Source organism: Periplaneta americana, chromosome 9, assembly GCF_040183065.1.
Source record: "Periplaneta americana isolate PAMFEO1 chromosome 9, P.americana_PAMFEO1_priV1, whole genome shotgun sequence".
Lineage (NCBI taxonomy): Eukaryota > Metazoa > Arthropoda > Insecta > Blattodea > Blattidae > Periplaneta > Periplaneta americana.
The window spans coordinates 89,496,508-89,523,934 of NC_091125.1; the positions used below are offsets into that span (position 1 = coordinate 89,496,508).

The 27,427-nt window shown below is 36.1% G+C and overlaps 1 protein-coding gene across 3 annotated transcripts in view; it reads left to right on the top strand.

The window, feature by feature from the left end:
* Window positions 1-27,427, top strand: part of LOC138706214 (uncharacterized) — a 195,504-nt gene that overhangs the window by 73,394 nt on the left and 94,683 nt on the right. For 2 of the 3 annotated variants that reach the window (XM_069835248.1, XM_069835247.1), the window contains exon 2: window positions 4,540-4,663. In XM_069835248.1, the coding sequence (XP_069691349.1) occupies window positions 4,540-4,663 (124 nt within the window). The remainder of the gene's footprint in view (window positions 1-4,539; window positions 4,664-27,427) is intronic. The other variant, XM_069835249.1, reaches the window with a different exon arrangement.

Here is a 27,427-nt window from a genome sequence, read left to right on the forward strand (position 1 = left end):
TACTATTTTCAAACTCTATATATTGAAAATGAAATGACTTTGGTTAATTTTTATTATTAGAATCAATTTAGAAGATCAGTATCATTTTACAGAAAAAAAGTTGTTGAATAAAATGTATTATTATTGCAGAAAATAAAGAAAAGGTTCCGTCACAGTTGTTACAAGATTTGTGAACTCACTTCACACCTTATTAACAAAAAGTGTAACACTCGGGTCTCTGCCTCAAGCAAAAAGAGATTCATTCTCAAAGTATCCATATGAAAGCTATGCAAACCTCATGGCATCCAATTAGTTCATAGTAAACATATAGCTGTTTCTTCCATGTCACGGATGTTACACACATTTTGTCACTGATGTTACAGATGAGTTAATATCCTTCATTTTTCTAGTTTCAAAACAACTGTGACATTTCCAAGTCAAAATATTCACTAGAATTGTAAGATTAATTGTTATTAACCCAAAGTACTGAAAATAAATGGCAGAAAGAATGTAGCACAGAGTAAAACGTTCCTTGATCCTGAAGCTGTAGAATTAACAGTGTAGACTCTCAAAATATTTCTTTAACAACAGCTCTTGGGGAAAAACATTTTATATTAACAACTGATCTCTCTATGAATAAGTGCTGCAAACGGCAAGGAAATAAAACAGTACCTAGGCTATTAACACATTCTAGTATATACAGTCACGAAGCTCAATACGTAGGGAATATGCATCCATAGATAGTTGCTAACCACTAGGATCGCTACTATCGCCTCATTACAGACAATACGAAATAGTACCGGCACAGTCTATTGTTCCTAGTACACTCAACAACTCAAACTTCGTGACTATGTACTAGGCTGTGATATCCAGCAAAGACCACTTAGACTCAATGGCTATAAAACTTTTTTATACTTTCCTCTTGAAAATAAAACATTAGAATATTTAATTTTAAAGCCTTATCAATGTCTTACACTAATAATAAACAAATATTTCTGAAAAATACTTTTTCTTTGAAATTCTCAGTTTGCTGTAATGCTAGTCTCAAACGTTCCCGTCTGAGCCTTCTGCGGCATTCCACACGGTTCACTTGTTATAGCCTACTATTTAATCACTGGTTATGGTGTACTCATCCTGCCTGTGGTAGTATTTATCTAGTCCTTGAGTTCATCCATGCCTAACCTAAAATTTACATACCAAGAACTAAGACGTTTCACGCGATCCATGGGCTTTCATAAATCCGCTCCCATTTTATTCACAATTCTCACAACAGTGAGAATGGAGTGGTCCAAAAACACAAATTCTTGAAGGTGTAAACAAACAATATCCGAACTGCAGCGTTATTTTATGTATTTAACGTGCAGGCACCTGACTTCCTTGGAATTACAACTGAAAAGAAAGAATAACAGAAGCGTTGACATTCCGTTGTTTTAATTACTGAAATAGTACTTACTAACACTCATTTTGTTTCCAAACATTGTAACGCCCTGTGGCATTTCATTTGTTTTGTAACTTAATTGGGTGCTTTGTCAATTTTTCACAGCAGTGTGGATCCAAGTGGCAGTTCCCACATGACTTGCATAATCTGCAATTGTTGAACAATAAGTCAAGAATACGAAATCTTTTCGTGTAAAACGTGCTCAAGTCAACAGTTTTATAACAGCATAATGTCTGAACCCGGCGTTTGTTTTAAATTTGAACAGCGTTACCTATTTCCTTTTTATCTTGATACGAGATACAGAAAGAATATTTTGATACTAAGAATGTCTATTTCACGGTCTGTCTTCTTGCCAGTATAAGATTTCTGCTAAACTATGTACGAGTCAATTCGTCCGGGAATGATTCACAACAATAACGATGCATTTCAATGCAAATGGGTTATCTAAAATTAGACAGAATAATGATATACTCAAAATATACTCTCTAAGTTGTTTTCTAGTTTATACAGGGCGAGTCAAACCTAAAAGACCGGCACTTCTTCCGTTTCTCGGCACTAGAATCTGGCAAGCAGATCGTCATTTCTCGCGGATAACATTCTGGTCTCACTGCACTACAGTGTGGCAGCACGTAATTAATGAATTATTTGTTTTAGTAGGCCTATATGGAAAGAATCTTGCTGAATTTCACAGCACTTTCTCAAAATGTCTTCTAAAACGTACTGTACACATTATGCAGCGATGTATGAAGTCTGGAACACTCCTTGTGGCCCATCTTCACTAATATTGCGTATTAGCCATGTTAGTTACATAGTTACTTCGTATCGAGAACGGGACCTGTTTCTCGCCACTTAATAAAAAACTTTACAAAACAATGTTTCGATGGTTATATAGTAAAGTGCTCCGGAATATACGTAAACGCAATTCGTACTTCTTCAGTAGATATGTTTTAACGAGGAAGATGCGTTGTTGTACCGCGTATGTAACCAAATTCAAAAATAGTTTTTTCTCAGTACAGCTGAGAGAGCTGAGATTAGCAATTGAAATGCGAGCGTGTTGCAACAATTACTGATACGGAAAACTCGTATATTCTGTCCTGGACCAACATTAAAGTAAACCTAAGTTGCTGGCATTGTTACCGAACTGCGAGTTTTCCGTGTAACAATTAGTGCACTGAGTTTTCCTGACCTTATGGATAGAGCGGCCCAGAACTTCATACTTCGCTTCAATATGTGAAAACTATAGAAAGTAATGAAGGAAATGTTGAGCAACTGCTCTGAAATTTAGGTAATATTCTCTTCATATCTGTAAATAAATAATTCTATAAACTCAAAAGATCACTTGCCACACTGTGGTGCCGCGAAACGGCAAGAAAGTTATCTGCGAGAATTTGCGATCTGTTTGCCAGACTGTAGTGCCAAGAGACGGCAGGAATGTCTGTCTCGTAAGTTTGGCTCTCTCTGTAAGATCAAGTGACAAAAGAACGGTACTGGTTTGTGTCTCAATGAAATTACATACAGAATTATGGCTTTCGATTGGAATATTCTTCAAGTCTTAAACAGCTTTATGTGAATTACTTTTAGAAATAAACGTAAATATATTCCATTTGAGAAATAGAGTAAGAATTGATGTAAGTACTCAAGCACTTAGTTTGCTATATTGTGAATATTAAAATAATCTTTCTGTAATATTGTTATATATTATTTCATAATAGGTACTGATTTCATGGAAAATTGGACTGCTACGAACAATCGGCGAAAGATACCTAGAGAAGAATAAAGAAGTGTATATAATATTTGTGGATTTAGAAAAGGCGTTTGACAGAGTGGGTTGAAATAAACTAATGGGGATCCTAAAACAAATTGGCGTGGATTGGAAAGAGAGGAGGCTGTTCAGTAATCTTTATATGAAACAAGTCAAATTCAGGATAGGAGAAGAATGTCAGAAGGAAGTGAAATAGGTAGAGGAGTACGACAAGGATGTCCTTTATCACCTACACTGTTTAACATCTACTTGGAGGATTTAGTAAAGAACTCTTTTCAGAACATGGGAGCAGTAATAGTAGGAGGAAGAAGAGTAAAGTGCATAAGATTTGCTGATGATAATGGCGTTGTTAGTAGAAGAGGAAATAATACTAAGGCATATGCTACTGGAGATAAATGACAGCTGTGAGCATTGTGGAATGGGGATAAATGCTAACAAGACGAAGACTATGGTCATAGAAAGAAAAGTAAAGAAGGTGAACTTGCGAATTCTAAATGAGGCGGTAGAGCAAGTGGACAGCTTCTGATACTTGGGGTGTACTATAAGCGGTAACATGAGTTGCTGGCAAGAAGTCAAAAGGAGAATAGCAATGGCAAAGGAAGCTTTTAATAGAAAAAGGAGCATCTTCTGCGGACCTCTGGAGAAAGAACAAAGCAAGAGACTAGTGAAGTGCTTTGTGTGGAGTGTAGCATTGTATGGGACAGAAACATGGACTTTACGACGAAGTGAAAAAAAGCGAATAGAAGCATTTGAAATGTGGATTTGAAGAAAGATGGAGAGTATGAAATGGACAGACAGAATAAGAAACAAAGCTCTGATGGAAAGAATGGGTGAAGAAAAAATGATGCTGAAACTGATCAGAAAGAAGAAAAAGAATTGGCTGGGTCACTGGTTGAGAAGAAACTGTCTACTGAAGGATGCAATGGAAGAAATGGTGAACGGGAAAAGAGTTCAGGGCAGACGAAGATATCAGATGATAGACAACATCAAGATATATGGACCATATGCCGAGACAAAGGGGAAGTCTGAAAATAGGAAATACTGGAGAATGCTGGGTTTGCAGTGAAAGACCTGCTCTTGTGTAGAACACTATGAATTAGTTAGGCATACTTTGCCTATATTTTACTTCGTTATTGCATAGACAAAATATTGCTATCTTATGGGTTTTAAGGTTGAGAGAGCGATTCTGGGGAAGATTTTGTAATTCCACTGACGCTGCATTTTCGTTGTATACCATCATATCACTGATCCTGAATAGCATGAGTAGTTAAAAGTGATATTAGAAATTACAATTAGATATATATAATATGAGTACGAATTTTTTATGTTTCTGAAACTGTGAACTGTTGTATTGTTGCAGCAGTATGCGGCCAAACGAGGGGATCAGGAGTCTCTTCTGGAGAATATGAACACCAAGTACTACTACTACACACGCACCAAGGGACTCTTCAGGATCTGCTATCCCAAGGAGCGACCGCCTACCGGTGAGTCCACGGATGTCTAGACTGGCGAAATTAGTTTCTAAGAGACGAAGACCACACATTTGATAACTGATTAGCTGAATCTTTCGGCATTGTTGGGAATATCTACCACGGTGTATCGAAGGATAAGGTCAATCGTTAAGGAGGTAAAAGAAAACCTGATTTGCAGCGAAAATGTTGAGATCATTTTTCCGAATTCGTACAAGTTGCAGCTAAGCTGTTCTAAAATACAATGCACTCTACACACAGTCGAAGTTTCTAAGATCTGTCACTATAATAAAATTAATAATAATAATAATAATAATAATAATAATAATAATAATAATAATGATCATCATGATCATGATCATCATCATCATCATCAGAAACTAAACATACTAGAACATTACGAAATATACAGACACACAAAAATACACCCACAACAAATCCTCAACATACAACTGAATTTTAGAACACACATTATTTGATTCCACACTACATAACAAATGCACTCCTCAGCAAAACAACTGAAGAAACTGGGAGACGCATGAACCTCACTAGTTCTGAAGATGGCTCCTACTAAGCTGAAACTGTAAATTAGGTATTCATGTGTACATACAGTGTATATATATATATATATATATATATATATATATATTTATTAACATTACAATTAGGTATACACTCAGTGGCAGTGATATATAATATACAGTAATAACATTACAATAATTACAAGTAATAAAATTACAATAATTACAGTAATAAAATAAAAAAACGTAAATTTAAATCTAACTATAAATAAATAAATGCAATAAACCTAGGACTATAAATAAGAACTATGCTATAATAACTCCTACTATAAGCAAAAGTAAACCTAACTTATAAGTACTTCTATTAAACACAACTATTATCGACTTAAGCAATTACAAGTCACCTTAATTAATTGCGTATCAACTTAATTACATGACGCCTATTAGATAATTACACTGTATCTACAATTAAATTTTCACACTAATCTTCTCAACCTTTCCTTAAATGCATTGATTTTGAGAGGACTACCCTGAAAGATTGCCGCAGGCAAGCTGTTCCAGTCTACTATTGTGCAGTTAACAAAGGAAATTTTGCCACGTCCGTTCTTTGTTTCCTGCATTTAAACTTCCTAATGTGATCAGCCCTGCCTAAGTATGATGGTGCCACTAATTTAGTATTGATGTCGGTCCACGATTTGTGACCCAATTGTGACTTAAACAATGCTGTCAGACTGGTTTTTCGTCGCCTTGATTTCAGAGATTCCCACCCTAAACTTAGTTCAATATTAACACGTGAAAGTAATCACCATAAATTATATTTCTAAGTGATATAGTGTTAAAAGTTGTGTAATCAAGATGTAAAATGAAATATTCTGATTTGTCACGTAGGCAAGTAAAAAACAGAAAATTGCATTATCGTGCCCACATTATTGTTGACAGGTGGCGAAATTCGAGTTTAGCGAGTGCAAAACCTATCAACACTTCCTGTAAATTCTGCTCCAATCATATTGCAGCGTTCTATTGACAGAATCTTATGCACGTGCTTAATAGACAATAAGGTGACTTCTTGTTTTGAATAAATTTACTGTTCTTTAATCACAACTTTCATCCATCATAACATCTCAATATTGTTAATTTTCACAGTCAGCAATGCACTTAATTAATTCAGTACTTAGTGATTTTTCCGATTTTCAGTATTCTTAATCTTGGTTTAAGCACCACATTTCTAAAAAGTAACGAAATATGCTTTTATATGCGCTAAAAGCTGAAATAGACATTAACCTTTAAATATGCTTATATATGCACTATAAAATCTTGATCTTTGGTTACGAATGACTTGAAATGCATTTATTTAATGATAGCATATGATTTGGAACTAAGGAATAAACCATGCAAATATACTAAAATCCGTCCCCCAGTGATTAGAGATGCTTCTATAAAATATCCGTTACATGGGCGAGGTTACTCGTCTTTAGTCGCATTGCGAAAGGACAGATAACCTTTCAATTTGCAGATTGGAATTAGCGGCGTCTCTTCCGACGGCCTTCACTTGTCTTAGTCATCGAACATCGGACTAATGAGTCTTCTCGACTCCACTTGCACTGCGAAAAGGCAAAGTTCCTTTCAATGTGCAAGCTTACACCTCCGATCGAACAGCAAACAAACGAGTCTTCTCGACTCCACCTGCACTGCGAAATGACAAAGTTCATTTCAATGTGCAGACTTACACCTTCCGCCATTTCTTCTTCGTCCTGTCCTGTGATCAGTTTGATCACATTTCCCTCTCCTTGCGTATGTTGTATCTAATAGGTTACGTCCATTTCAGGCTTTCCCCCTTCAAAATTTTTAGAGCTCCTTCAGTGGAACAGCGTAACTCGGAGTGAGACAAGTGGCCAATAGGCTTGGAGCTCACATATTCAGTTTCTTTCAGCCCCAAACCCTTTGCAAGGACGCGTTTTGCGTACCTTTTAAATTTCTCCTCCCACTTCTCTTTCAATTCAATTCGAGATGCTTCAACTTCTTGGCCGGCGCAGTCTCCAGATTTGAAATCACTGAACTTCTATCTGTGAGACTTCATGAAGAATGTGTTTACTGCATTCTGAGTTAGGAAATAGTTGCAAATATTCAAGAAGTTGCAACGGAGATAAGCAGCAGGAAATGTGGAACTTGCAACGTGAGATTAGACTACACGCTGAACTGTATGCACGTGAGAGGGGGGGACGCATTTGAACATACGCTGCTATAGATTTAGTGAAATACCAGAGTAGTTAATCCTTATTCAAGTAATTGCCTTGATTATTTAGCGAAACAAAACAACAAATGGGTTCATAGAATATGACATTCATAGGAAAGTTTATTATCGTGCAACTCGAAGACTGGGAAGAATTCGGAAGAATTGTATTAACAGATTTTGCAGCACATCAGATCCCCTATCACCTCCTTAACGATTGACTTCCCTTGTGATACACTCTGTATCATCATTTATCATCACCATCATCATCATCATCATCATCATCATCATCATCATCTGTCTATCAAGTAATAGACCTAGTGGCCTGTTACGGTCTACCGCCATCTTCGGAATGGTCAACCCACAGATCTTTTTCCTCTGGGGATGTACTGAAGCATCTGTTTTGGTATCCTAGAAGTTACAATCTGTAGGATGTTGACTTTTTATATGCAACCTGGAAATGCTGACTTTAATCCTCCAACAAGCAGGGGGCAGATATATAAAAATTAATTTTTTTCTTCCACCAAGTGCTTATACAAATTTGGCCACTCGAGCGCAATTACGAGAGTCCTCCAGAAAGTAAGTTTGCCTGGAACCGTTTACAGAAAGAAAACACAATTTCATGGAAAAATTTATTGGAACTGATGCAGAAATTTTTCATATCTTTTTAAACATATTCCCCTACCGGAATTCAGACATTTTTCATACTATGGGATCAAGTTTTGTATCCCTGTGTCGTATAAGACTGTCTCTTGAGATCGAACTAATGTGTGACAGCCGTCTGCACCTCTCTGTAGATCCCACGGTATGACATGTCTCAATTCCGGTTGACAGTATGTTGAAAAATAGCTTAACAATTGCTGTATCTGTTCCGATAAATTTTTGAAAAATTGTTTTATTTTGAAACGGCACCAGGAAAACTTACTTTCTGGAGGGACCTCATAATTGCGGTCGAGTGCCCAAATTTTGTATGACCACTTGTTTTGACATTATTAACATGGTGGAAGGAAAAAAAAAAACCTTTTTTTTCTGTACCCATGAGAATGTTTGTTTTTAAGTACACTGCTTCCTGGTAGAAATCCATCGTTCATATAGCGGATTCGGATAAACCGCGAGCCTTACTACCTGAAAGTGCCGATAAAAAAATCTTCCGAAGTGGATTGCTAGTCTGCATGGAATTAAGAAATTTAGTTGTAAACATAGCAAATTTAGTAAGATATTATTCGCGTATTTATTCGGGAGCCTTCAATGAATTGTGGAACGCTTTTAGACATTAGTTACATTTTGTAATTGGGGATCACAACTCGCTCCTCGGAAAGCTGCGGTATAACCGGAGTACGGTGTAATTCTTCTTTATTTTCTCATTACACGAAGTTGGTCCGTTGAGTCTTCGGTCAACCTTGTAGTAGTTTAATATACCTTTGTTCTTCTTTGCCTCTGCCATTTTGCCACTACAGCGAAGAAGCTATGTCTGATAACCGAGGCTTGACTGTGAAATGGATTGAACATGGAATTGGTTTCTATCAGACGAAGATGAGTTCCGCTTGACCTACGACGATGTTGAGAAATTGGCGCTGTAAGAGGCAGGCCTTATTGGGACATCTTCCTCATTGCGAAGTACTTACAGGTAGGGGTGTACAGGCCACGTGTGGGATTCGGTAGTGTTAGTTTTTTTTACGTCTTGCAATATCCTTACCTAGAAACGCGAAATGGACAGAGCACCTGCACATCTTGTTTCTCGGAAACAGCATTTCGTAGAAAAGCAAAATAAAAGCATCGTGGTTTTACCATAAAAGATTACTAGGTAATCTAGTTGTTAATAAAAGAGAGAGCTGGTCCACACCCATTAGATCTGTCTGTAAATGTTATATTTTCATGATCGAGTAGAGTTATTACACGCTGCGGATTTTCGGAATCGTACCGCATTTCAGCTATGAATCTCATCTCCCGATGATATTTCTTGGAAGTGAGAATTTCACCGGATTAATGTAGTGAGTGCCTCATTAAAACAATAATAATTTGACTAGAAATAAGCTTACAATAAGCTATATGGCCTTTTTTCCGTCAGGAACATGTTTAATATTGTTTCATCATTAATATTAGTTTTTAATTCCTGGCGGTTTCTAAGTTAGTCATGAAGTAAGATTTAGTGAAAATAAATTGGAGGAGGCTATGGTTATTATTGTGTCTTATGAACGTATGTCAGTTGTTAATGAGAACCTTGAATCTATATCTGCATAGGCCAGAAAGTTTGGTTTGACTCTCAATGCAAGAAAATCACAAGCAATCCTAGTGGGACATCAACGTCTATTATGCAATATTACTCCTGTTCTGCCAGTCAAGTTAAACGACTCAATAATCCCTTTTGCTTTCTGTGTTAAAAACCTTGGAGTTTACTTTGATACGCATTTAAACTGGAATAACCAAGTAACCCATATTACCAAAAAAGTGCTTTCCATACTACATTCCTTAAACAGCATTCGAAAATTCCTTCCGCTATCACTCAAGAAAATACTAGTGGAAACACTAGTAATGCCCCACTTCGATTATTGTGATTTTCTACTGACTGACCTCAATGTCAACCAGTCGCAAAAATTACAACGTGTTCATAATTCTTGTGTTCGCTTCGTCTGCGATGTCCGTCGCGCTGAACACATTACCCCATCCTTCCAAACTCTAAACTGGCTACGGCTTAACGAACGTAGAAATTTTCATTCTCTTGTTCTCCTTTTCCAAGTCCTTCACACTTCTACACCTACCTACCTTGCCTCCCGTTTCAATTACCTGTCATCATATCGTAATCTCTTCACACGCACGCAAAATAGCCGCATACTAGCCATACCAACACCTAAGACATCATCGTATTCATCATCATACACAATCTCGCTCTCGCGCTTGTGGAATACCCTACCCAGTGACATCACTGTCGGAATTTAGTAGCGTTCAAAAGCAAGCTTATTAAGCATTTTCTTACTGCGTAGAGTAGGTTTAATTTTTACTTAATAAAAAAATTTTTCTCTCTTCTTAACTTTTACAATAAACTGTCTAGCTTTTATTAATCAGTTAAACTTTTAGTACTTTGATTTTTATTGTATTTGTAAATTTAATATTAATTGTAATTATAATTGTAATTGTATTCTTAATATTGTAGTTGTAATCCCCGGTAGAGGGGAAGAGAAGGTCTGATGGCCTTATCTCTACCAGGTTAAATAAATAAAATAAATAAATAAATAAAATTGTCAACTATTAATTTAAAGAACAGAAAATGAAGGTAAAAAAGTCCGAGATTTTAGTCCTTCTGAGCGCGTCGCCACAAATGTATTAACAAATGCAAAGCATGTTGTAGTTAAAAAGTTAAAAACATGATAAAAGGTTTCATGTACCATTAGTTTTTTATCTTCCACCTCTCATCATGTTTTTAACTTTTTAACTACAACATGCTTTGCATTTGTTAACACATTTTAATATGCATTTCTAAGGTTTTCATAAGATATCGACCATTTATGTCATTAAAAACAAGTCATATGACTGAACATTATCCGTTTTACATTTGTTCATATCGGCAGTCTCGATCCTAGCTTTTCTCCCCTCAGTTTCGCTTGCAATGAACACTGAGACCACCATAACATTTTTATTGAATTTATATTGTTTTACGACAACGTTTTTGTTTTATTCTCACACACGTGCTGAAGTTAGTGGCTTTTGTTATCAGCAGCTTTGCCATGAATTGCCGTTACTTGATATCCTAGTAATTAAACGTAGAAACTAGTTCTTTTATGTTTCCGTCCATCATTAGACTATTTTGCTTCTTACCTGGTTTTCCTTTAAATGCAAGAACTTTAGTTTCGTTATAAGATGTTTTAAAATTATATTTTTTTTATACTTGCGTAATGTAGGCCTACAATAATAATGTAATATTTCTGAATATCTAGAAGAAAATGATGAGTAAGGAGTTCATTAATATGTATGAAAATGAAAACGGTACATTTTAAAATTAATAAATAAATATGCACTCACTCCTTCTTATACAAGGAAGCCAGTTTTTATTTACTCCTTTTCCATTGAATAAGAACATGTATCCTAATTTTCAAATTTATTTAATGAATTTAGGAATTTATTTCAGAATTTTAGCACAATTTTTCTGATTAATCAGTTATAAGTTTCTTGTTAGTATATTATATAAGTATTTTTTATTTTATATGAAAACTCGGACTTCTACATAGTTTTTATGTCAAAATTGTGATAGTTTTAATTACCCATTCTTCCAGCCAACCTCTCAATTGATACCGGTAGTCTATGTTTTAATTTAAAAATTATTTATTTTTTTGCATACTATTACTTGGCCGTCAGCATATAAAATTATATTTTTTTCTTATTATCACTTATGTAATGACATTCTAAACCATTCTGCCATTTTGAGCTGCTTCGTCTGCATAGGTATTAAATAAGATTTGTGATAACTGGAAGCCTGTTTTACTTTTTTATTTATTAATTTTTCAATTTTTATAAAAGGTTTTATAAAATTGTTATACAAGTTCAATTAAAGTTATTGAAAACTTAGTAAAACACAAATAAAATGGAAGTAGAAAATTCTACTCTTAGGGCTTCGTGCATACTAGTAGGCCTACTCACTCTGTTGGCTGCTGATGATATACAAGGGGCAACTGAGCGAGTGAAAAGCCTAAGGATGGCACTGTTTGGAGAAATATTTTATATTTGGAAAAAGACCGACTCTACACTATAACATAGGTATGTTGGAATATGCTCTTCCATCACTATAAATTAGATTGTGTTCCATTCCATTACAATATCGCATTTCCCTTTCACGATCTCTTCTGCTGAACATTGTTTCGTTGTCTTTGTCATCGACATCAACAGCAGTACCAACAGTAGTAAACATGGATTTATACCAAACCTTCCTTTCTGTTCCGCGTGCAGACGAAATGGAAAAATTTCAGTGCGTTTAGTACGTTCTGACATTCTTTATACTTTTGGTCAGTATTCTCTGGCTATTTTGCGACTGTTTTAATGTGTTAATGCATATCTGAATGATACTACGAGCATTTGAAGCTTTCGTATGTACTAGTTAAGCCTTGGTTTTTCTGAACTGACGCATGCGACGTGCGAGATGCGAGGCCCGCCTCGCACAAATCGGACTACATGAGAGATGCAGCCATAGAAACTACTCACTATCTCTCGCACGTTCAGAAAAACCAAGGCTTTATAAACGTTAGTATAACAACCACAAATCAAGTCCCTAACAGTGATGAAACAAAGTTAATTTGCTGCATAATCTTAACGAAATTGTACTAAAATTTTAGCAGTAAGACACATTGATTGACAATGGAGAACGGAGAAACATTAGAAGGAAATTATGAAAATATCAACAGTGGTTCAAAATGCCTCCACCGAGAAGATTATGTCAAATTACAGACAAATTGCGAGGAGGCATTCTTCTATTAAGGTTACGACAGCACATTTGCTCAAGCGTTACTGTCCAGTCTTATTTATGTTCTTTACGAATTAAGATCATGAGTTATGACTCACGGCAGATTTATGTAACGTGTTGTCAGTTTTACATACATTCATTAGTAGGCTTATTTTACGTTATAACTTACCGGTACACATTTATTTTGTTTTTAAAGCTATGGTAAAGAATACTAACAGCTACAAAATAAACAGTGATCAGACTAAGATGATCGGGTATCGTTTTATTTTGTGGACAGACAAACCAACAGCTGGCGCTGAAACTGTTTTATTTCGTCTTGAAAAAAAAAAAAAAAAAAAAAAAGGAAAAACAATGAAAAAAAAGAAAGAAAACTAATTCCATCTTACTTTTGATAACAAAGGCAAAACAAAACAAAGAACAAAATTCACCATTGCAACATAGGAGTATTTCTGCACAAAACAATGGGACAACTATATTGGGTGTAACGTCATGACTGCATATGACTAACGTTACGTTCCGCGATATTTGAATCTTCGTGACAGTCACTTGTTCCGTATTGTGGCCACAGCACTGTAGAGGTCGTTGCACTGCCAGCATATGGCGAGCTTCCGGAAGCCCATAAATATGGCGTTCGCAATCTGCGACCCGCAAGACATTGAAGTCTACTCTTAAGTTATGAACTATCAAGTTATTGACACATGTAAACATTTCAGTGGAACAGCGACCTGTCCTAAATTAGGGGTTAACAGTTTTTTTAATTGTCAGTAATGCGCTACAGTATTTATATAATACATATTGATTACGCTTATCACACTATTAGCTGAGCGACTTAGAGATTAGACTGCTAGAGCCTCGGCTTTCCATGCCGGAGACTCGACTTCAAACGCGGGAAGATAAAGTGACATTAACCAAAAACAAATATATGGAAGGACAATCAAACGACAGACTATGGAAGAATAATGAGACTACGGATTATGGAAGGACAATCAAACGACGGATTATGGAAGGACAATCAAACGACGGAATATGGAAGGACAATCAGACGACGGAATATGGAAGGACAATCAGACGACGGAATATGGAAGGACAATCAGACGACGGAGTATGGAAGGACAATCAGACGACGGAGTATGGAAGGACGATCAGACGACGAAATATGGAAGGACAATCAGACGACTGAATATGGAAGGACAATCAGACGACGAAATATGGAAGGACAATCAGTCGACGGACTATGGAAGGACGATCAGACGACGGAGTATGGAAGGACGATCAGACGACGGGATATGGAAGGACGATCAGACGACGGGATATGGAAGGACAATCAGACGACGGGATATGGAAGGACAATCAGACGACGGGATATGGAAGGACAATCAGACGACGGGATATGGAAGGACAATCAGACGACGGAATATGGAAGGACAATCAGACGACGGAATATGGAAGGACAATCAGACGACGGAATATGGAAGGACAATCAGACGACGGAATATGGAAGGACAATCAGACGACGGAATATGGAAGGACAATCAGACGACGGACTATGGAAGGACAATCAGACGACGGAATATGGAAGGACAATCAGACGACGGAATATGGAAGGACAATCAGACGACGGAATATGGAAGGACAATCAGACGACGGAATATGGAAGGACAATCAGACGACGGAATATGGAAGGACAATCAGACGACGGAATATGGAAGGACAATCAGACGACGGACTATGGAAGGACAATCATTCGACGAATATGGAACGACAATCAAACGACGGAATATGGATGAAGAATCAGATGACAGACTGTGGAAGGACAATCAGACGACGGAATGTGGAAGGACAATCAGAGGAGGGACTATGTGCTACCTGGTAGGATGGAAGAGAAGGCCTTATGGCCTTAATCCTGTGAGATTAAATAAATAAATGAATAATATGGAAAGACAATCAGACGACGGAATATGGAAGGACAATCAGACGACGGAATATGGAAGGACATTCTGACGATGGACTATGGAAGGACAATGAGAAGACCGACAGAGATAGGTACGAACAGGCCGGGACAAACATACACATAGAGACGTCGTTAGATGGACAGATGGACGGAAAGATAGGCAGACAAACATGCGAGATAATGGAATTAGGTGTGTTTTGTAGTAGATGCTGAAAGATTAATATTGTTAATGGATATTTATGTTACCATATTAATACGGTTAAGGTATTTTCTTTTTTCGTTGTCAATTAATATCGGTATCCAAAGAAGGGAAGCGTAACTCAAAACTTGTAGACTACAAATATTTCGTGTAACTCCACGTTTACTGGTTGTCGCTCAGGTTTGATAGATCTAGTTAGATAAGGAGAGTGCAGACAAAACGACTGGTGCTTGGAAACTGTACGCAGCACAGAAACCTTGGCCGGAACTGGAAAAGTGCAGTCATGTTGCCGTTATCCGCGTGGATTATGTTGTATATCGCTGACATGAGCAATCCGTTCCGCTGTTTTACATTTTACACTATTTGTGCAACATTTCCCAGTTCATAACCCGGCTAAGTCTAGGGCATACATTTTTATAGAGCGAGGGGATTTTGTCAGTAACTACATCATTTTATAGTGATTATAATTATATTTATTATATTATATAATAGAATGAGAATAAACTATCCCGCGCCATGGCGGAGTAGTCAAAGGCATCATGTCTTGGCCTAGTGGTAAGGAATGAACATTGATTTTAATTCTTATGAGGGAAGAAATTTGTGACCGATGGCCATCCACATCGTGAGGAATTTGTGAGTAGCGTAGTCCTGTTTCGTACGCCAATTATAATAGTTCGAGGGGGGTGGGGGGAATCATCGTGCAGACGACACGTTAGCCCCATACTGACTGAAATAAGGTGAACTGGGAGGAGAAATAGTTAAAAGATACGTAAGCTATCGCGCGTTTTTGCGAGGGATTATGGGGCTATGAGGAAGAATCTATGTCAGCTCCAAGCCCGTTTTTCACCGGTCCTTTGAAGTAACTTGAGAGAATTTTGAAGAGGAAAAGCCGAAAATGGACGTAACCAAGCTTTGTTATTTCATGTATTCAAGCTGTACTTCTATAGACACATTATTTACGTCCATTTCTGTAAAAGTAGTGTTATAATGTTTCGGTACACCATCTTTGAGCCAACCGTTAAAACGGTTGAATGAGACCTGACAGGCCATTAGGCTAATACATGAAAGGAATAAGAAGAATAAGGCTTCAGATAATTCTAGGACATTGTATTAGGTATGTTGTATAATGTATAGTATTCATATCCAGGGCCCGGATTTTTATGACGTCATCTTCTTTCCGTCTATTTATAAATTCTGTTTATAATTCTTAAATTAAACGGTATAATTTACAGACGTTTTTAAATTCATAAAGAGAAAGAATAAAATAGTGTTCTGCTGTATATTTAGGTCATTTTTCGATGTGGATCACAGTCTGAATAATTTTTATTTTTACGAAGACTTGTCATATTAAAACATTGTTTTTGTTGTCGGCATTCGCCATGAAGCTCCTAACAAAAAATTATAGACTGTTGTTTGTCAATATGCATTATAGACATATACAAATCCTAACATCAGATATGACTGTTTCATAGTAGTAGTTTCACAGTAGTAAAATCGTTGAGATATAAGTTTTCCTTCTTAGCATTTTTGGCATATATGTATATCAGAAATCTGATTAATGTAATATGTAACTAGTCAGCGATGTATGCAATGGAGGAGGAAAGGAACTGGCAACACTACCCCATTATATCCTGGCTTAGTTGCCTCATGAGTAATGCCTTATGGTGTCACGAGGTTCAGACCTGTCTTCGGACAGTTGACGAAAGAACATATACTATACATACATATATACATACATACATGTTCTGCACATGGGAAGGCCTTTCACTACAAACCCAGCTTTCTCCAATCTTCAGCGACAGTCCTTATATATTTAGTCTGAAGACTGGTTAATTAATAACCCGGCACACTCGCATTCATACAAATTTCCAGACTCCAGATACCCAGGGAACTTCTCTTCTTCAAGGAAAACCCTCCGAGAGCAGAGCATGGGAATCGAACCCGAGACCTCCAGATCTGAAATCTAGCATGCTGACCACCAGACAACAGAGGGAGACATTTATTTTAAGTTGCATTTATTTTTTTTATTTGGATTTCAGTTTCATCACGTTAAGACTGTGCACTGACACTATTAAAACATTAAAATTATTAGCTGGCTTTCTTGTCTCGAAATGTTTATCCTTTGAGACAATTGAAGCCAAATTCAACACAAGAAAAATGTACGATATACAGGGTCCGGCAGAATGATCTCCGGCCCCGGTTTGAATTGGCCGTCATACAGATTTCTTGATAGTTGGACTTGAGTAGCATATATATCTTTGAGAAGCAAAGGCCAGTGCATTTCAGTTGCCATCATGGCGTGGCTAGGTGAACATCGTGTTGTTGAGCATTTTTTTAAACGGTGACTGTGTTTGCAACGCTGTGACAATTTCGTATCTATTTTAGAGTAGGTCGACACGAAATAATTCCTGATAAGAAAACCCTACTGATGTGGGTGAGAAATGTCAGACAAAAGCTTCAAATTTCAAACAGAAGTCGTCCTGTAGATGTCGCAACATTCGGGCTCCCGAGAATATCGCAGCAGTGAGGATGCTGTTACCACATCTCCACGACGTTCAGCCATTACTCTTGTGCCCACGTGCATCAACGTCGGTTAGTGTAACCATCGGTTAAAATTGTGACCTAATCCCCGATTAAGCATTTTTACGGTGGATCGACTTCGGTTACGACTTAAATAGGAAGTTAACCACAGTAATCTCTAACCGGCCAAATATGAGCGGTTAAAGGAGATAACCAGCGATTAGTAGAGCAAGTAAAGCAAAATGGCGGCCATAACCACAGGTGATTATTTCAAAGACGATTATTATTGTGCAGTACTTGAATTTCTTGGATAGAGCGTGAGCGTGAAGGTTCTTTAGTGGAAAGAGAGAATTCTTGCGAGCAATTAGGTGACAGAAAATTTCAGGAGGGATTTCGTTTATCAAAATCTACAAATGGATCAATTGAAATAACACAAGAACAATCATATTTCTCCTACGGATCGGCTGCTTATATTACGATTCTATGTAACTATTATTTTCTGTATTTTAAGAGGGAATACTCGAATACCAGTATCTCTTTCTCTATGTCACTGGCTGAACAAAGAGAGGTTATGGATGGATCTTAGGATAATGCACAATTCCCTGGTGTAGTCCAAGATCGTACACATATTCCTACCAATTTTCTGCATCCTTTTCCTTTATGGATATTCCATCTTTTTTACATAATAGGCCTAGGCCTACATTTAAATCTAGTAATTAAGTCTATCGATACTTCAACCTAACATTGGGATATAATCATTTTTGGATTCAATTTTCCATTTTGTACGATTTTAACCTAAAAGTACTGAAAAACAAAGAAATGGAACTCACAAATATAACAGCGCCCAAAGGCAAACAAATGCAACGCGAAAATGTAGGATACGTTCATTTCGATGTAGAACATAGTGAGCGCAGTCGTTTTTAGACGTTGACTATTATCTTTGCAGCGGTATGGATGCTTTCCTTTAGTCATTTTGTAGAAACAATGTACCATCATAGACTTTACTCTGGTTAAATGAGGTGTCAGCTAGCCAAGTTTTAGTAATCGGTGATTATGAATGGTGCACATAAATTACATTTTAACCACGGCTACTGTTTAACCATCGTTTCGTAATCTAGGATTACTGCGTTTTTAATCAATGTTGATGCACTTCGCCATTGGTTTCACAAGTAAAGAACCTTCGTTGCAGGGTTGGGTTTAAGAAGCCATAAATCTGACTGACACGCTCCCCCAATTAGTGAAACTGTGGACAAAGATACCGCCAGGAGACCGCCGAGAATGCTGTGTTGTGAATTTTCCATTTTTGAAAGAATCCAACCAATTGCAAAAGAAAATACATTTAAAGAGTCCAGCGAAGAGGAAACGTGGCAACAGCTGAAAGTTTTAGTAAGACAACTTCCCCTAACTGGCCTGTCAATCACTGCCATCTGTGTAGAAGTGGTGTGAGGCCAGGGTTCTTTACTTGTGGAGCCGAGAGTAAATATGCTCTGGTATTGGGAATATCTGATCGGGTGTCAGACGATGGACCTCAAGTTCCATCCCTACCAAGTTAAGGTGGTTCAGAAACTTCGGCAACGTGACTGTCTTAACCGCCAAGATGCTTGCGAGACTACATTGGAAAATAATGTTCCAGACAACACTGTTGTGCTCAGTAACGGCCAAGCTCATTTTTATTTGTTGGGCTGCGTTAACAGACAAAGCATTCCATATTTGTCCCTAGAAGGCCCTGGAGAAATGCATCAGCGACCTCTTCACAGCGAGGGTGTTACTGTTTGGAGTGCTGTTGCATGATTTGAAATAATAGAGCCATGCTTTTTAGAGGAAGAAGAACGCACAGTCACTGTTTGAGAAGTGTACAGTAGAGTGGAGTGAATCTATACATGAAATTGTTTTTTTGTCTGTTTTGTGAATGTAATAGTTGCAAAAATCTGGGTTTTCACTTAACTTAGGAATGTGAAAAATATGGAGTTCCCATGTTTAATTCTTGAGATGCCCCAAGGGCTTTGAAGTTTCTTAAAATTATTATTTTTTTGCCTCTTTATATATTTGTTCTATTATTTTGTTTTTCATTACATAGCTAATGAATTGCTGTAAAATCACATATTTAAACTTTATTTGGAATACTCTAAATTGGGGTTGCAGTATACAGTATTTTTGAGGGGATGCAAAGGAGACAAAATATATAGTAAAAATGACAAAAATTCTATTTCAGCCCATCTATTTTTTAGTTAGAATTTGTTATTGTTTTCTTTTCGGTTTCTTTCTGAATGGTAACTAAATCAAAGGTCCAATTATCATCCTTCTTTCCGCTCTTTGCACTAGTAAAACATTCTTTCTTGTTTTGGAACACGGCGATTTTTATCACAATTAGGCCTACAGTATTAATTGCTTTTCTTTTGCATTTACAACTGCATATATCAAATAGTTTGTTCACTTCTTCTTTGAATTTTGCAATGTTGTTGTTTTAGTTGTCACTATGTCGTTTCTTACAAGGTTTCATTAAGTTTGCGTATCGATCATGGTAAGCACGAATCAGTTGTAACATTCTTGTATGACTGACTTTAGGAATTTATGCCTTTATCTGGATTTCCTTAGTTTTGATAGCAACTCTTTCTAAAATCTCTGCAACAGTAGATTCTTTTGATTTGAAGTCAGATTTTAATTCATTTTTGACCCATAAATAATATTTAATTACGTCATGATAGGTAGGTAATTGTGATAGGTTCAACCTTGCTGACATTGCGAATACAGGACGGAAGGTCAGATTTCTTGTATTAATTAGAGATATTTTGATTCAAATACCCTGCAACATAAGAAGAATGAATTTCCATTAATTTTATTATATTAATTATATCATACCTAAGGGTTTTGTGATTATTCCCAATTTTCTTATAAATTGAGGTTTCTGTGATACTTGAAGTATCAGGGGACCAAAAATGTGCCGAGTCTCTTAACATGTATTTTTTAACATGTTCCTGGTATCCTGTTCAGTTTAAATCACTGGAGAATGTTCTCTCGCTAAAAAATCTGAACCTCAAAATCTTGTGAAAATGTCAAAATAGATGCTCTTGGGGCACCTCTAAATATTAATCTAGAGAAAATATATTTTGCATTGTTCTTTGTGATATTACCCCACAACTTTTTCCTGGTATTACATTTTGAATCCATAAGCTTCATATTTTCACTCATCCTAGTGTACAGCTCGTGAGGGCAAGCATTTGGACGATATTATTTTTGAAACAAAGTGATGTCAAAATAACAAACAATCTTCTTTGAGATGGTAACATAAAATTTTGAATAGGATCTATGTTGCTTTTATTATTTATGTTTCTAATCTGGGAGATCATTCTGCCGAACCCTGTATTATGCATTGTATAGGTATGTTGCACTTCCTGTAAAACAAGAAAAAATTTCCATCTTAAATCGAACTCAGTTCGTTTATTCAGTAACCACCTCCAGTATAATAGACCACAGCCTTGAATACGAAGTGTGTCAGACTTCAATAGTCAATAAAATCTATATATATATATATATATATATATATATATATATATATATATATATATATATATATATATATATATATATATAATTTGAACTGGTAATGGAAATTACGGGAAAACGGCTGAACGGATTTTAATGAGTGACCCCTCATTTTCATGCCTGGCATCCAAAGTTTTTCGGAAAAAATAGTAGTTTTCAGTGAAATGTCATTTTTCCTACATAATTTTCCTATTTTCCAAAATCCATCTGTTGTCAGTTTTGAGAATTAATTTTATTGAATCACAGCCGACTTGATTGAATTTCAGAACAAAACACACTACAATAAACAATAGGCTGTTACACGAAGGCCATGACCTGCAGGATTGCCAACATATTTAGAGCTCAATTCAATTTGTTATTAAAAACTGATTCTGCAGTGTATAATTTTCTGAGTACAGCTGTGTACTGGATATTCAAATCTACGAAACTTGAGGTGGTTCGATGACATTATTACCATTAGAAATTAAATATTATTATAGTTAATATCATGATGCGTCTATTTTTCATTAATTGTACATAATATTGATGCTATATTGATGACATGAAAGTGAAACGTTTTGAGGTTATGTAAGTAAATGTAGAGAATATCTTAATTTAGATCTTCATTTCTATAATTTACTGAGTGACTGCTATATATAACTACAAAACTTAAGTAAGATAATAATATTGTTATTAAAAATCAAATATTTTTATACTTATTAACCCAGTGGGGTTGGGTCTTTTTCATTTACTTAATGGCGGTGTAGTGTAGATATTGATATGTGTCATTGTCTTCAGTATTGGCTCGAGAGAGCGCAAAAATTACAGTTCCTAAGGAAAGATAAAAAGGTATTACTTACTGATAAAATAAGAGACCTAGAAAATTTTGTAGTCTCCAGATCATTTCAGCAAGATCTCTTAGTAGGATAAAATGATTTTACGCTCTACATTTCAAGTTCTACATGCAGCAGCTATACGAAAATGCTATTGTTCGAAAGCTTAGCAAACCTGACATTTTTTAAACTTTTGCCTACAATCCACAATGACCTGAAATAGCTACTGCTATCGTCCTGACATTGATACTTGCGTTTTCGCGTTGAAACTCAAAAACTGAAGTTGGATAGGTTCAAGGAAAAAGTATTTGGCCTAAAAAATCCATTCAGAGGGAGTATGTTTCATTATTATGGAAGCAAATAACTATCAAAAAGACAAGTATTCTTCACTGAAAATAAATCTGAAAAATTTTTATTTGAACGTCTAACGAACTTAGTTTGCAGCAGCATTTGCTGCACAAGCCACTAGTATATTAGAATCGGAATGCGTGTACTCGTGCACTAATTTCTACGTAATGACATGTTTCCATGGTCGGTTGTCCTGGAGACGCGCTGCTTCCGTGCCGCTCCCTGTAGTGTAAATGGAAGATCGTTGTTCAGCGTGTTTTGTTATCGGCCCGCAGGGAAGAGTTGCCCGTTGACATGTAGGCCACGCAGACGGCCTTGCAGCAATCAAACTGACCTCCAGTCTTGCACACCGGTGTCAATGGGTGAACATCAAGTTTAAACATCTCCTACTCGTATCAATTCCTTAAGTTTATTAAGATAGAAAAGACATTCAACTTTTAGTTTAGTATGAGTAAAATCCAAAATACTAGGTCTATGCAAATTAAACAAGAGTATAATTTATTTATTGCCGAAATCCTTACAAACTCATGGTCAGGCACAACATCTAGCGTTTTTATTTTTGTTAATAGAGAGTTTTGGCATAACGTGTTTCTTGTTATCGTAAACTGTAATGTCGCGTGGCCGAATACGGGAAGTACAATAGTGAGCTTTGCCATAAAAATACAGGGTGATCCGTTTGGGTATGGATAACATTAAAACACCGTAAAACATTTACTACTGAACTTTATTTGTTGAAACTTTGTGCACACAAAGATGGGAGATTCCTCAGAGCTCAACATGACCCACATTGCGCACCCTGCACAACTCATAACCGTGATGCAATTCAGCCCATGCCCGTTGTAACATAAGAGGGGTGATTTGTTGAAAAGCTTGAGTAATTTTTACTCTCAGATCATCAATGTTCCTGAGTTTCTGTGAATAGACAATGCCTTTAATGAAACCCCACACGAAGAAGTCAGGAGGGGTTAGATCTGGGGAGTTTGGGGGCCAAGTCAAGAGATAGCTGCTTCTCGTACTGGGTTTCGCCTGTGACCTCCTGCAGGTTTTTTAACACAGAACCTGTTTCTACAAATGTTCTATACCACAACATTATGGAATCGTATTTAGGTACATTACGCACAACATACTAACGTCGAAATTCCCTTTGAACTCTTTTAATACTCTCAAATGTAGCATACCAAAGAACACATTGTGCCCGCTGTTGATTTGTAGTATAGCCATTTTAATCAACTACGATTTTCATTTGTCCTTTCAGATTAGGGTTGATTGTCATATATGGAAACTCCCATCTTTTATCATAATATAATCAGCAAGAAATTTTTCCCACTATCATAATAGCTTTATAATAATAAATTAATATTATCCATACCCAAACGGATCAGACAGTAGTTTTTGCCCAGACATCTGTCACTGATTACGAGAAAGACGAGGAACATGGATATATTTTATATATATATTTATATATATATTTATATATATATTTTTCGCATTTTGTATTCAATTTCGAATTTTATAGGGGATTAAAAACTACACTAATATACTTACTTCACATGCTTTTAAGCATAAAATTACTTATTTTGACATAATTTGTGTAAATTTCGAATTTATCGTGATTGCGAAAATCTACCATCTATAATAAAAGTAATGCATGTTTATTCATGTCATATATTACACGAGATATAGTCTACATAATGTGATAAGCCAAGATCATTGTTGAATTGTGAAGCTGTTTTCTTTCTTGCTTTATACATTAATTTTATCTCTCTAAAGGAAATAATTTGATTTTATATTTTACATTTATACTTCTTCTTCTGCCTGAAAAGTGTTAGGCCACAAGGCCTGTTACGGTCTCACATAAAATTTTCACGCCATCTCTTAGCAGGACGACCCACAGATCTTTGGCCATGTGGTACATAATCATAAATTGCCGTTGGGAGTCTACTATTACTCATTCGTTCCAAATGATGTTTCCAATTAGACTGATAGTGAACAATATAATCTAAAACTGGTTGAGTTTTTAGTTCCTTTAAAATTTCACAATTTCTTTTCAGATCCCACTTAGTATAGCCCGCTGTTCTTAGCATGAATCGCATTTCACAAGCCGTTATTCTGCTTTTATCTGCTTTCCTTAGTGTCCATGCTTCGCTGCCATAGCTGAGCATCGGTCGTGCCAATGTGTTGTCGAGACGTATGCGGGTGTGTACATTTATACTTACTTTCATAAATCTGCAGTGTCAGATTTCCGCCACTCTTTGATAGAATGATCCATATTCTCCGTTACGGTTCGCAGGGAGGAAGGTTTTCAGTTGCAGTCACTGTTTTATCATGAATATCTTTCCACATATTGAAGTTTTAATAGGGATTAGTTACAATTACTTCACGAATTAATATTAAGGTATTTTAAGATGAATTATTTTTAAGCAACTTTTTTCTGGGTCTCCAATTCTGTAGCAAATTCCAGACTGGCCACGTTAAAGTAGTTTAAGGTAGCAAGCATGGCTCGAACGGTTTCTAAATTCATTCTGGATTTTTGGAATGTCCACATCATGTTCAATGAAGAAGAAAGTCTCTCCACTGAAACATTACTTCTAGAAATACCAGAGATAGTTCTGGAATTGTGTACAGTAAATCATTTTCTCAGAGTAAACTTCTAAGATTTCACTGCATTTTGAATAAAGGTCGGCATTTTTTTTTTTCATTCAACATTGCTATTTTCTCTGAAGTCACATATTTCTTCAAGCAAGAAATTTCATAAAATAAATTATTTCATCCAAATCAAGTTCATCGACTTTTGAATACAAATTATGGACTATCTTCAGAGTTCTCTCTCTAGAGGAGATCTCAGGAATATACATTCCACAGATATCTTATCTTTTGAATGAATACCTCAAGCACTGAGATATTCAACAACATTTTCATAAAATCTACACTAATAATAAATCTGTAGCCGAAATTTTTCTGGTAATTTTCGATTTTCCAAAAATAATTGGTCCTAACATATATAATTAACCACCCTGAAACCGAAAATCGCATTTTTGAAATTTTTGTTTATATATCTGTCTGTATGTTTGTTACCTTTTCACGCGATAATGGTTGAACCGATTTATATGAAAATTGGAATATAAATTAAGTTCGTTGTAACTTAGATTTTAGGCTATATGGCATTAAAAATACTTTATTTAAAAGGGGGGTTATAAGGGGGCCTGAATTAAATAAATCGAAATATCTCGCTTATTATTGATTTTTTTGAAAAATGTTACATAACAAAAGTTTCTTTAAAAATGATTTCCGATAAGTTTTATTCTTTATAAAATTTTGATAGGACTGATATTTAATGAGATAAATAAGTTTGAAATTAAAATAACGCCATCTAAGACGGTGCAATGAATTAAGAACAAATGACTTCGTCTATAATAAGGGACCTTGGACAACAACAATCGAAACAGGGGCCTTGGACATTAACAATCGAAAGCTATTAAACATAGCCTACAGAGAATGTTTCTGTATGAAGTAATGTCAGAAGTTAAATTAACCGATTTGTATAATTAATTATTATTTCACCATTGGAAAGTGTAGTTTCTCTAGATGGACATAATGCTATAATGTTATTACAGTAACGTCTGAGTAAATCGAGGACAGGTAAGATTAAAATAGCTTCTTATGCACAGAAAATTTGATAGGCTATTTTGTACATTCGTTTTCTGTATTTCTTAAAATAATATTTATGTACACTCATTTTAATCCCAGAGAATTAACGAATAACGAGAGTGTATTGATTTAGTATGCAGTAATAGTACGTTAGCTTAGCAATCCATTATTTTATAATTCAAATTTTAACTATGCTCAATTGAATCGTGTTAAAATACATAAAATATATATGCAATAAATGCAATGCAAAAAAAAAAATGGGTAATGAGCGAAGCAGATTATCTTGCGCTGTTGTAAAAGTTGTTCCCTAGATCAAACGTCCTATTTTAATTATGTAATTACTTTATATTTATTTCTAACAGGTGCAGCGGAGCGCACGGGTTCGGCTAGTTATAATAATATAACCCTGAAACTCTGAGGGCATCTAGGGACAAATTATTAACGAATTTTGTTCGGGGACGTCTGGTAATCTTCTCCTATGATTACTGTGTTTTTAACAGAGGTTGATGCACTTTGCCATAAAGAGTACTGTAACAGCTGCTCATTTGATCAAACGTCCAGTTTATTAGTATATTGATGTATAAGTAAATTAAATTACCACTATTATTATTATTATTATTATTATTATTATTATTACTACTACTACTACTACTACTACTACTACTACTACTACTACTACTACTACTACTACTACTATTATTATTACATATTTATTGAATTTCAATATTTTTGTTTTGAAAGAATGAATAATTTTACGTTGGTCTAATTTTTTTGGTTTTCTTTGCCAGATAGGCCGCTCTCCGCCATTCAAGCCAAGGCTACTGGGTCTCAGAACCTGTTTGGCGCGCGCAGCTGTCGAATTTGCATTATATCAGATAGAGAGTGTTTTGTTTTTCCCTTTACAGACATTCCTCTCAGCTGTGTTTGCATTCAACTGCCCAAAGCGGCACAGATATTCCATCCCCTGTTACGACACCGGGTTTCCTTTCTAGTCAGCCAGCGCCATGACACAAATCGGTCTTTTCCTGGATGCATACGTCACAGGGGGCAATTAAAGGCGGTTTCCCGCCGTCCGTAAACTATGCCGCGTGTATGCGACCTCCATTTGTTTTAAGCAATCACGTCGTATCTTGGGAACGCACTTCTGCTGTTTTCTAATTCCGAGTATTGTACGAACTGAACCGACCGGAAGTTGGTGTACATGTTTACCTACTTGTAAAGCATTGGAATTCTAGGATAAGCATACAGAAAGAATCAAGTGGAACGTGACACAGACACTGATAACGTGGTGTTAGAGTAGGACATGTCTCGGTTTACCTGTCTTTCGTATTTCTTTACTTAAAAGGTTTTTAAACACTTCTTATTGTTTTCTTTTTATATTTAATCTCATTCTACTTCCCTCCTCTTTCTCTCGACCATAGCACAGATTTGAGGAACTGTCTTGGATTACTTGTGCAGTTGCACATGTTTACTCTGTGGTGTTGGTGTCTCCAAAGTATCATACGATGCAATAATTTTATACTATTTATTTATTGACTAGGCCTACATATTTGAAATT